This window comes from Aulostomus chinensis, chromosome 17 (assembly GCF_037954235.1).
Source record: "Aulostomus chinensis isolate RoL2024-O1b breed Wild chromosome 17, RoL_Achi_v1.0, whole genome shotgun sequence".
NCBI classification, from domain to species: domain Eukaryota; kingdom Metazoa; phylum Chordata; class Actinopteri; order Syngnathiformes; family Aulostomidae; genus Aulostomus; species Aulostomus chinensis.
Genome location: NC_141336.1, coordinates 26,863,173 through 26,874,776, shown reverse-complemented (window position 1 = coordinate 26,874,776; position 11,604 = coordinate 26,863,173). Strand labels below are relative to the sequence as shown.

Here is an 11,604-nt window from a genome sequence, read left to right as displayed (position 1 = left end):
GGTTCAGTTCTACATCAGATCCACCAGTAAACACCAGACCGGTGGATGGTGGAGGTTCAGTTCTACATCAGATCCACCAGTAAACACCAGACTGGTGGGTGGTGGAGGTTCAGTTCTACATCAGATCCACCAGTAAACACCAGACTGGTGGATGATGGAGGTTCAGTTCTACATCAGATCCACCAGTAAACACCAGACTGGTGGATGTTGGAGTGGTGGAGTCTTAAAAACCTGGGTTGCTAACAAGAGTCTAGAGGAGCCTACAGAGGTCATGGAGGTCATTAAAGGTCATCAGGGGGGAAACCAGACATTAGTTGTGTTCATTTTGTCTTGCTAAATATGCTCAGACTTTCTTATCTTCAGACAAAACGAGATAGCGAGATGTTTTATTCCTCCTTGACAGTTTCGGCTGTGACTCCGGTCTTCCTGAGGAGCGTCATCGGACGTGCTGCTGACGTTTCATCTATCAGCTGGATCTGTCGAGCTGGCCAGATGATGGATGACGCTTCTGAGGAACACCGGAGTCACAGCCGAAACTGTCAAGTAGGAGTACGCCGTGGACAGCCAGAGAGCCCGGGCACAAATGTCCGTGCAGCTCTGAGATATTCGCTTCTGCTCAGACTTGATAAAGAAAGAGGAAACGGTTGAAACCTCGAGCCGGATGTAGCCCGTTTGAGAACTGAACCATTGGCTCAACCCGTGCAGTTTTAGTTTTATTCTGAAAGTCGCGACAGGAAATATTGACGCAGTGGCCGCGCGCGCTTCGCTCAGTCTGTCTGGCTGGTGTCTGAGACGCGGCGTCTCTTTCCCGTGGAGCGGAGGACTACAATGCGGAGCGGCAGCGGAACCGGAGCCAGCGATCCGGATCAGCCCAGAAGCAGAAGTAGGCTCCCTGAAGCTGCTTCCGGACCGGCTCGGCCCAGCCTGGCCCGGCGCGGCCCGCGGGCAGCATGACGGCAGCGTCAGAGGGAGGCTCCAGCCGCTGAGACGCAGCTAGCCGCCGAGCTAACAGCGCGATGAGCGCCGAGGGAAGCGGCACCATCCGGAGCCGCATCAAGAACCTGCTGCGGTCCCCTTCCATCAAGCTGAAGAGGCGGGGCCACGCTTCACGGCATAGAGACGAGCTCGGCGACAAGGTGCGTTACGTCACACGATCATGTGGTTATTAACGTCACTTGAACTCGCTGCTGTCGTCACAATGAGTCATATGATTACACTCGTCGCTTCGCGAGCTTGCTAGCTTGTGTTGAGGTAAAGAGGAGGAGTCACACAACTCACGTTGACAGCGGCGGGAGAAAGAGATTAAATGAAGATTTCTGAATGGTTGACCAGAATATCTCATTTAGAAATCCTCAAGTATGGAATTTACTTTTATTTATGGAGCAGTTCCAGTTTTTCCAAACATTTGTGTTGCAGTTCAATGACGTCAGAAGAGACGGAAAGCAAGACTTTACGATTTTTACAGTGATGTCATGCTGACGATAATATTGAGTTAAGTGTGACTTCCGGGTTCCTTCACCTCACAGGAAGTAGACGAAAACCTTCTGAAAACTGAGTCAGGCTACCTTGGCAACCTCAGGCAGCTCTGCATCCTCATCACCTGGCATCAGGACCACTGCCGGCTGCTGGCGGCCAGATGTTGAGGTCACTGTGGACATGACATTGTCACGGTTAGATGAGGGCTTATTGGTGCTCAGAGTTCGACTCAGAAACTTAGCTGCAGAATATTGGGTGACACACACGAGCACAAGCAGTCGTGTCAGAAATATCAAGTGCGCTGTGACATGATTGACACGAGGTGCCCCGATGCTGCGGAACGTCCTCCCAGAGGCCAGCAGGGAGAACAGACCGCAGTGGGGGAGTGAGTGAGGTGACGTTCTTGGCGCGGGACAGGCAGCCGAGAGGTGCGGTGTCCGGAATGGAGGGGAGGTCATGCTGTTTCCCTGTGCTGTGCTCGCCACTCTCCTCACACCCCTCCAGGTGGCAGCACTGCAGCCTCCACGCCACACAGGTGCAGCTGGTCAAGATGCTGTAGTGAGTAGGGTTGCACAGGGGTGGGTCCACCACCACCACCGTCGTCTTCCGCTTATCCCTGACTAGTAAGGGTCGCGGGGGCTGGAGCCTATCCCAGCATCTACGGGCGAGAGGCGGGGTTCATTGGACAGTTTGGACCTGGACAGGTCACCAGTCCATCGCAGGGCCAACACACAGAGACGAACAAACATTCACACTCACATTCACACTCACATTCACACCTACGGTCAATTTAGAGAATCAATCAGCCTCGTCCCCAAATTGATGTCTTTGGACTGTGGAGGAAGCTGGAGTACCAGAGAGAACCCAGCAGGAACAGGGAGAACATGGAGACTCACCCAGAAAGACCCCTTGCTGCAGCCGGGGCTCCACCCACAACCTTCTTGCTGGGGGCCACAGGGAGGACCGCTGCACCACCGGGCAGCCCCAGGGGTGGGTCATTAATGGTAAATTTCCATGGAAAGTTAAGCCGTGGGATTGGGAAAATATTCCAAATTGTAAACTTTCCATGGGAATTGAATGAGAATTTATTGGAATTTAGGGTTATTTAGTGGAAAGTACCACATCAAAGCCAAAACAATTGTTTTGTAATAAGCAGACATCGATCCAAAATAATGTGATTAAACAGATTTATTTTTGAATGAAGTCAAGTTTCATCCAAGAACACAAAGTTGACTTGAGCGAAATACTCAAAAATGAACGATTAACAAATGCACCCCCATCCTCGAATCCTCATGTGAAGTGTCTCCACACATCGGACGGCGCACGTAGCAGTTTTCTGTAAGAGAAGGTGACATCGTAAGAATGCTAATGCAGCGGCAAGAACAAATAAATGGTTGGCCGAGCTCCACAACTGGAACGATGCTCAGATATTTAATATTCTAAATAATTTGATAAACATCTGACAGGAGGCAGAAAAAAACAGCATCAGATTTGAAGTACAGGTTGTATCTTGACATTCATTTCCCACCTGTGAGGCGATGCCAGCTGTAGCTGATGTGGTACATGTTGCAGCTCTGTACTGCATAAATACAGATAAATGTGATATTTGTAAGTTAAACATCACCAAATTTGTCAAAATATATAACCATGAAAAGTGCACAGCCCAGCAGTAGTGTGCTGTGTGCATGTGATAGCATAGATAGCCACCTGTACTTGAATGGTTTCTGCTTGTTTTAGTCAGTGTTATGCTAAAATATAATTTCCCCTCCTATATTTTAGTTCTTCATTCAGAACATACCTTCAATATAGTAAATTTCTGTTTATTCTTGTTAATTCCCATAAATTCCAGAGGAAAGTTCCCAAGTTTGAAAATTCCTGGAATTTTGCAACCCTTGTAGTGAGGATGGGTGGGCAGGTGGGCACTCCTCATTATGCGCAGGAAGTGCAGGCGCTGTTGATCCCTCTTGACCTGCGACGTGATGTTCACAGACCAAGAGAGGTGCCCTGTGACGGTACCCAGAAACCTGGCGCTGCCGACCACCTCCACGGCCAAGTTGTTGATGTGAAGTGGAGCCGGACTTCCTCCTAAAATCAAGAACAATCTTTTGGGTTTTGTCCACGTTCAGGATTAGGTTGTCGTCATTGTGCCAGCCCACCAGCCACTCCACTTCCTCTCTGTAGACCAGGTCGTCGTCCCGGATGAGGCCCACTATTGTTGTGTCATCTGCAGACTTCACAAAGTGGGTGGTAGAGGCCCCGGGGGCGCAGTCGTGTGTCATCGAGGTGAAGAGCCCTGAGAGGAGCCCGTGCTGAGGTTCAAGTTGGCCTTCTGGTCACCAGACTTGAAGGCTGAGTTCTGTGCTTTTAACATTTTGCGTCCTTCATCTGTCGTCCAGGGTTTTTGGTTGTCCCTGGTGATGATGCTCTTTAGTACACATCCAATCCTGCCCAGTTCTAATTTATACCATTCCTTGGTACCCATAGTCTACTGTGAGACCAGTCTGTGTTCAGTTTACAACATACTAACAAGTGACCTCTGACCTTTTCCTTCAGGTGACTTTGGAGAAGGTCCTTGGTATCACAGCTCCAGGAAATCGAGCACTGGCCTGCGACCCTCGCACCGGGCTGTTGGCGTATCCAGCTGGGTAAGCGATGGCGCCATGGCGTGATCAGGAGGGCAGAACTAGTGATTAAGGTTCTGCTGAGGCACACTAACTCGTGCTATTTGTCTGTCGCTGGAAACACTTGGCAAGGGTTCTTTATGGAACAGGCCGACGGAGTCAAAGTGCAGCAGTGAACTGATGGTTACACCAGCCAATGAGTTACCGTAATTTCTGGACTATAAAGCGCACCTGAATATATGTACATATACAAGCCGCACTGGACTGTAAGCCACAGGTGTTTTAATGTTTAATTACCACATGCAAGGGTTCGTGCACCGAGGGGATTAGAGCTCTCTTTTACAGTGAAAACACGCTTCTAAAATGTCCAATGTGTCCTAAAACCGTCCTGCTTGAATGTCCCTTGAGTCTCACGAGGAGAGTCAGACTGCGCTTCCTTCAGCTGCCCGACGAGCTTCTTTAAATGTTCCTGCATCACCGCCATGACACCAAGGTCTGCTTAGCAACCTTTGCTCGTAGTCTTTTTATTCGCCGTATCCAGGCTGAAATGCTCCAAACTTTAGAAGTTTTGGTGCGCGTACCTGATGTTGACGCCGCGTTCTTGAATGTTCCCGCTCAGAGAAGAGACGCTACTGCGCATGAGCGACTCTGTCAGAGATGATAATCAAGAGAGATGCCTCACTGTTGGAAAAACGCTTCTGGCGACAACAGTCGACGATGGAATTCATTGTTGACGATTGTTATTATCGATTTTTGGCGACAATGTCGACTAATCGTTGCAGCCCTACCTACCTGTAACGTCTCCTCCTGGCCCGGCGCATCACTCCGGCACGACAGCCCCATCTCCTTCCCTTAAGTTCCTGAGGGTCATTGTGCAATTGTGCACATCCCTGCATATGACACACCACCATGAGTTGGAACACGAGTAGCTGATCCCGGGTGTGAACAATGGGACCCATGCCTGTGCGCAGGGCCCCCGATCACAATCGTTCACAGTGTGAAAAAAGGGTAAAAGACCACTGAAAAATGCAGTGACCTTGGCAACCCACGACAGACTCTTAAAAACACAGTAATACATAAGAAAGGAAGTGTAGTAAAGTTTGGAAAAAGAGGTCATGAAGACTGAAAAGTGGGAGCTACTACAATAGGCAGCTATCTGCATGTGTTCCTGTATGCTGTAGTAGTTCACGTGTGCTCTAGTAATTCACATGTATGCTGTAGTAGTTCACGTGTGCTCTAGTAGTTCACATGTATGCTGTAGTAGTTCACGTGTGCTCTAGTAATTCACATGTATGCTGTAGTAGTTCACGTGTGCTCTAGTAGTTCACATGTATGCTGTAGTAGTTCACGTGTGCTCTAGTAGTTCACATGTATGCTGTAGTAGTTCACGTGTGCTCTAGTAGTTCACATGTATGCTGTAGTAGTTCACGTGTGCTCTAGTAGTTCACATGTATGCTGTAGTAGTTCACGTGTGCTCTAGTAGTTCACATGTATGCTGTAGTAGTTCACGTGTGCTCTAGTAGTTCACATGTATGCTCTCGTAGTTCACATATATGCTCTAGTAGTTCACATGAGTGCTCTAGTAATTCACATGTATGCTCTAGTAGTTCACATGTATGCTGTAGTAGTTCACATGTGTGCTCTCGTAGTTCACATGTATGCTCTAGTAGTTCACATGAGTGCTCTAGTAATTCACATGTATGCTCTAGTAATTCACATGTATGCTCTAGTAGTTCACATGTATGCTCTCGTAGTTCACATATGTGCTCTAGTAGTTCACATGTATGCTCTAGTAGTTCACATGTATGCTCTAGTAGTTCACATGTGTGCTCTAGTAGATCACATATGTGCTCTAGTAGTTCACATGTTTGCTCTAGTAGTTCACATGTGTGCTCTAGTAGATCACATATGTGCTCTAGTAGTTCACATGTTTGCTATGTTGTAGTATGCAGTGAAATACAACACCAACCCCACTCACATCATGTCATGGTAATTAGCTCCTGTGGTCATGACTTCCTGTGCTATGTTTGCTGTACTACAGTAGCTTGTGGATGTCCTGGAGGGTTTATGCTAATCAGGTGTATATGTTTATTTGCAGGTGTGTTGTTGTCCTTCTGAATCCTCGGAAAAACAAACAGCATCACATCTTCAACACCTCCAGGTAACCAGTCAGCTTTCATCTCCCATTTGTGGACTGCAGACCACCAGAGGGGACAGCTGAAACAGTTCAAATGCTGACATCACACCACTTTGTTGGGTATTCGCAGAAAACTTGGGGATCAGATGTCCTGAAAATTTGTTGTCTGTTAAATCAGAAAATGCATTTTGCCTCACCAAGAACAATGAACATGAACAAGTATATGTCGTCAGAGGGGGAATATTCAGCCTTGTCATGTCGTGATGAGGCAGAAGCAGCAATGTCAGTTACTTCATCATAGTTTTGACTGATTTACTTATAATAAGCTGATCAAAATGATGCTGAAATAACATCCCGATGGTTATAGGGACAAAGTATGAAAGCATTATTTGTCATGTGTCACCATGACAATAAGCGATCAACTTTTTAAAAGCTGGTTTTCTTAATCATTCTGATCATACTTGTTATTAAATTTTTTTTGTTTAACAAGTGTTGAGTTCATGTTTCTTGCAGCTGTCCCTCAGCAGAGTCATAGAGTCATATTTCTCAAAGTTAAATCCATCGATGTTCTTGTGTTTGTTTTCAGACTCTTTCAAAAAAGATGCATATTTACATAAATTATCCCCAAAAAAATCCAAATTTGTGTGCACAGTCACCTGCAAACCAAGTCTTCATCTACAATTGTAAGATTACTAAAGTTGCTAGTCTTTATGGAGGTGGCCTGCAGATGGTCCAGGTCCAAGGCTCAGCTGTTTGCGATGTAGTGCATCAGTAACATTGGCGTGGTAACGTGTATTATTCTACCTGACTCAGGTGTTGAGATACTTCCTGCCTGTGGCACCCATGTAAAGTTTCTGTCTTGCTTCCAGGAAGACAATCACTACGTTGGCATTCTCTCCTGATGGGAAGTATGTGGTCACAGGAGAGGTGAGCGATGTCGGAGGGATGCCAGCAGGTCTGAGCATGCTCAATGTCAGCTGCCGTTTAAAGATTTTTCTTTTGTCTTACAGAGCGGTCACGTGCCGGCGGTTCGAGTCTGGGAGGTGACCGAGTATCTGCAGGTCGCTGAGCTTCAGGAACATAAATATGGAGTGGCCTGTGTGGCGTTTTCCCCAAATGGCAAATATATCGTCAGTGTGGGTTACCAGCATGACATGATGGTCAACGTCTGGAACTGGAAGGTACTTGATCAGTTAACTTGTTGATCAACTGAACAATGAACTGATCAAAATTTTTGTGTCTCCTGGATAGAAAAATGTGGTCGTTGCAGCCAATAAGGTTTCCAGTAAGGTGACCGCTGTCTCCTTCTCAGATGACAGCTCGTACTTTGTTACCGCCGGCAACCGCCATGTCAAGTTCTGGTACCTGGACCACAGCAAGAGCTCCAAGGTGCTCTCCTCCTGCCAGTCAGCCGTCTTGTTCTCTGATGGTGATTTTAGGTGGAAGTTCTGAGTGATTTCATGTGATCGTGTCCAGGTGAATGCAACTGTGCCTCTGCTGGGCCGTTCAGGGCTGCTGGGGGAACTCAGGAACAACTTCTTCAGTGATGTAGCATGTGGGCGGGGCCGGCAGGCCACCTCCACCTTCTGCATCACATCATCCGGCCTGCTATGTGAATTCAACGAACGGCGCCTGCTGGACAAGTGGGTGGAGCTCCGGGTGAGTCACCTTGTTTCCTGAAGAGACGCGTGACTGGTCTGAACTGCTTGTTGTTCTGACATCTTAATCTGCTTCCTCTTCTGCTTCCTGATCAGCAAGTTGACTCCGCCTCCGTAAGTCTTCACCCCGTCTGCAGTAAGCCACCAGGCAGCTGTCACTCACTCATCCTGCATGTTTCATCAGCCTGGTTTCATCTCTGAATTCCACCAGCTTCTCATTTGACTGTGAAAATGTCAGAACATTGAAATCAAGTCAAAGTGGCTCAAACAGTCATGTGACTCATTTGTTTACATCTGAGTCAAAATGAAGCATCTGAATCTTAAACCTAATTCAGATGAACTTACTGACTCGAACACACCCACTTTACCCCGTTTGTAACACTAACAGCTGTGCCAAATCGTTACATAGGCTATTCTGTTCATGTCCGTGTGGAATATTTTAGATCTATCACTTTAATATGTGTGTGATTTACAGTTAATATACTGCTATTAATGATAAGGATTCAATGGCAGTTCATATTCTGTACTGAATATGAGGTTATGTAGACTGTCTGTTATTTAGATATGTTTATATGCCATTCTGCCACTAAGAACAGGCTAGAATTCATGTAGGCCTAAATGGGTTACTGCACCCGCGCACTGTAGGATGTGGACGTTATTGGTAAGATCAGACAGTTACTGGAACGAACAGTGAAGTAAGGTTCTGTCCAGTAGAGCGATACAGCTTTTTTACCGTAGTCCGTAAGTACGTCAGTATAATCATAGTTAATTCAGAAGAGGATTATAGAATTGTTGTACATCTTTTGGATTTCCTGAAGTTGAAAATAAAGACCAGTGTTCATCGTTCATCAATCTCCATGAGTTTGTGTCCGGGAATCAAGGAAGATATCAATTCAGAGTAAACGTAAGGAAATGTACAAAGTGACTGTCGATAGATTATGCCTGTGGGTGGACACCAGTAAGAAAGGGTTAGCTACTGGTCAGTAAGCTAGGTGGCATGAACAAGTGAATATCTGCCACTACAAGCTCACTGCTCTCAATCTCAATGAGTACCTGATGTCTGTTTCACCAGCCACGCCCACATTCCCCAAAGTGTCCACCACCAGTCCAGGGTCCCACAGCCAGACACCCCACCAAACACCACCACTGCCCTTGAGTGTCCTTCAGAGGCTTGACTTATGAACACAACAGCCCCTTTGTGAGCAGATGCTTTGGTTCTGTCCAAAACCCTCATTTCTGTTTGCTTTATAGCTGCCAGGCGGAACCCCGTGTTGGTTCTCAGCTCCCCTGGATGGCATCCACCCGTGGAAGAGCTACAGCCTTAGCTCAAGCTAGCTTAGCTATGTTGATGTGCTCCTTTGCAGGCGTTAGCAGCCCCTTGATGTCCCACAGGGACAAAAACCAACGTCTGAGTTGTCCCAGAGATGGAGTGATGAATCCCCCCTCCCTCATTCTTTCTCTCTCATTGTCTCTCTCTCTGTCTCTGTCTCTGCCTCCCACTCTCTGTCTCTCTCTCGTCCTCAGACGTCTCAGGCCACCTGTCTGTGCGTCACAGATGAGTTGATCTTCTGTGGTTGTTCTGATGGGACAGTTCGGGCCTTCAGCCCCGCCAACCTGCACTTCCTGTGTACTTTGCCCCGCCCACACTGCCTGGGCACTGATGTGGCCAGTATGATGGAGGCCAGGTACCACAGCTGCTAGGTGACACAGTGTCTGACCATTCCACATTTTCTTACGTTCTTGTCTTCTTCCCTTAGTCAGCTATTCTCCTGCAGCCCGGATGCTCATTATCCCGACACAGTGGCAGTGACCTATGACCCCACCAACCACTGGCTGTCCTGTGTTTACAATGACCACAGCGTGTATGTTTGGGATGTCCATGACCTGCGTGACCCTCGCAGGGCTGGAAAGCTCTACTCCGCCCTCTACCACTCCTCCTGTGTGTGGAGCCTGGAGGTCAGTGTCAGTCACAGCACAACGCAGGTTTCCACGGGAGGTCAAAGGTTACCTAGCTGATGTATTACTTAATGTTTCGTATTTCACCCCCAGTTTGAGGTCCTTTTCCTTTCACATGGAACGAAGCGAAGTAAAATCTGGTCAACTGGACGTAAGTTTATCTTGAAGACGTTTCACCTCTCATCCGAGAGGCTTCTTCAGTTCTAGTGAAGAGTGTGGAAGCTCCAGCTTATAAACCTATGTGGGAGTGGTCAGTGCTATTGTGGTGGAAACGACCCTCCCGAGACTCACCTGGCCTCCCCAAACGACAGTCGTTGTGAGGTGTCAGGGAGTTTCAGGGGTGGTCGTTAGGGAGGGAGGGGAACTCCCTAACGACCACCCCTGAAAGAGAAGAACTGAAGAAGCCTCTCGGATGAGAGGTGAAACGTCTTCAAGATAAACTTACGTCCAGTTGACCAGATTTTACTTCGCTTCGATCTACGATGACATGGATGAATGAGAACCTACACAGACATCTTTCACGTGGAAGCGACTCTGTTGCCTGCTAGGCTCTATACTTGTCTGGCCCTCTTACTCTTGGCCCTGCTCACACTAACTGCGCTGAGGGGGGAAACAAACTTGAGTATGATTCAGGGACTTGTTAACATCTGCTGGACTGAGCTAATGAATCAGACTCTGGAAGACCATTCCAGGGCCCTGAGGTGTGTCATCTTGGGGGTCGGTGCCATTCCAGACTTTTACTGATGCCGGCGGTGAAGACAGGAAGGTGGGGGAGCTGTTTCCTGTTTGAGGTGGAGACACCTGTTGTCTCCTGTAGGTAGTATTAGTAGTGCCTCAGATCTCTTCAGAGACTAATACTACTGAACCACTACGGAGAACATAGAACATCCATGAACACTCCAACACAACTACACACTCATCTGTGTCTCTCTGACCAGCGTCCAGCCAGGTACCAGGTTCACCTGCTCCTGTTCCATTAATATTTGAGTTTAAGTTGTTGGACTGTGGTTTCACTGGTTAACTTGTTGGTTTGTGACGGCTCCTTCCCTCAATAATGAGTTCTTCTGTGATTCCTGGATGCGGGGGACAATGGCACTCCTCCATTTAGTGGAGTAACCAGGAGGCCCAGGTCCACGAGTGCCAGCACGCCACTCATGCTCATTTTTGCGGGTCATTTCGTTGTTTAGTCGTACCAAAACATCCTCCAGATTTTCCAACAGTCAAATATTTTACAAGCTGATGAAATTGGACAGAACCAGTAACTGAGGACATGACCCCTCCCCCTTCTGTGTCTTCTGCAGGTGTATCCAGAAGGCAGTGGAGCCGTAGGAGAAGGGAGAGGCAAGAGGAGCCTCCCCCCTGGCTGTTTCCTGTCCTGCTCCTCAGATAACACCATCCGGTTGTGGACAATCGACAGTCTCAACATCCTGAACAGGAATGTCCTGAGCCATGTAGGACACACACACACACACACACACACACACACACACACACACACACTTGGACAACTCACCTGATCTGTCTGACTTCTCTGACCTTGCAGGACCTGCAGAAGGTCATTTATGTTGACAACAACATTGTGAACCTCCTGGACACAGAGAGTGTTGCTGTTGTTGGAGGCAACATGGAGAAGGTGGGGTCATCGGGCCAAGAGGGCCAGCACAGTGACCAGAGCCGAGCGGGTATTAGGACCCTGAAGGTCAGTCCAGATGGGCAGCACCTGGCGTCCGGGGACCGCCTGGGAGTCCTCAGGTAT

The 11,604-nt window shown here is 48.0% G+C and overlaps 1 protein-coding gene across 4 annotated transcripts in view; it reads left to right on the top strand.

The window, feature by feature from the left end:
* Nucleotides 1-553: 553 nt before the first annotated feature.
* Nucleotides 554-11,604, top strand: part of mapkbp1 (mitogen-activated protein kinase binding protein 1) — a 27,310-nt gene continuing 16,259 nt past the window's right edge. For 2 of the 4 annotated variants that reach the window (XM_086182396.1, XM_086182395.1), the window contains exons 1-12: nucleotides 554-1,136; nucleotides 4,030-4,121; nucleotides 6,196-6,258; nucleotides 7,104-7,161; nucleotides 7,245-7,415; nucleotides 7,486-7,623; nucleotides 7,711-7,893; nucleotides 7,989-8,006; nucleotides 9,417-9,577; nucleotides 9,650-9,848; nucleotides 11,150-11,299; nucleotides 11,392-11,600. In XM_086182396.1, coding sequence (XP_086038522.1) covers nucleotides 1,017-1,136; nucleotides 4,030-4,121; nucleotides 6,196-6,258; nucleotides 7,104-7,161; nucleotides 7,245-7,415; nucleotides 7,486-7,623; nucleotides 7,711-7,893; nucleotides 7,989-8,006; nucleotides 9,417-9,577; nucleotides 9,650-9,848; nucleotides 11,150-11,299; nucleotides 11,392-11,600 — 1,562 coding nt within the window. In that variant the 5' untranslated portion in view covers nucleotides 554-1,016. The remainder of the gene's footprint in view (nucleotides 1,137-4,029; nucleotides 4,122-6,195; nucleotides 6,259-7,103; nucleotides 7,162-7,244; nucleotides 7,416-7,485; nucleotides 7,624-7,710; nucleotides 7,894-7,988; nucleotides 8,007-9,416; nucleotides 9,578-9,649; nucleotides 9,849-11,149; nucleotides 11,300-11,391; nucleotides 11,601-11,604) is intronic. The other 2 variants (XM_086182398.1, XM_086182397.1) reach the window with 2 other exon arrangements.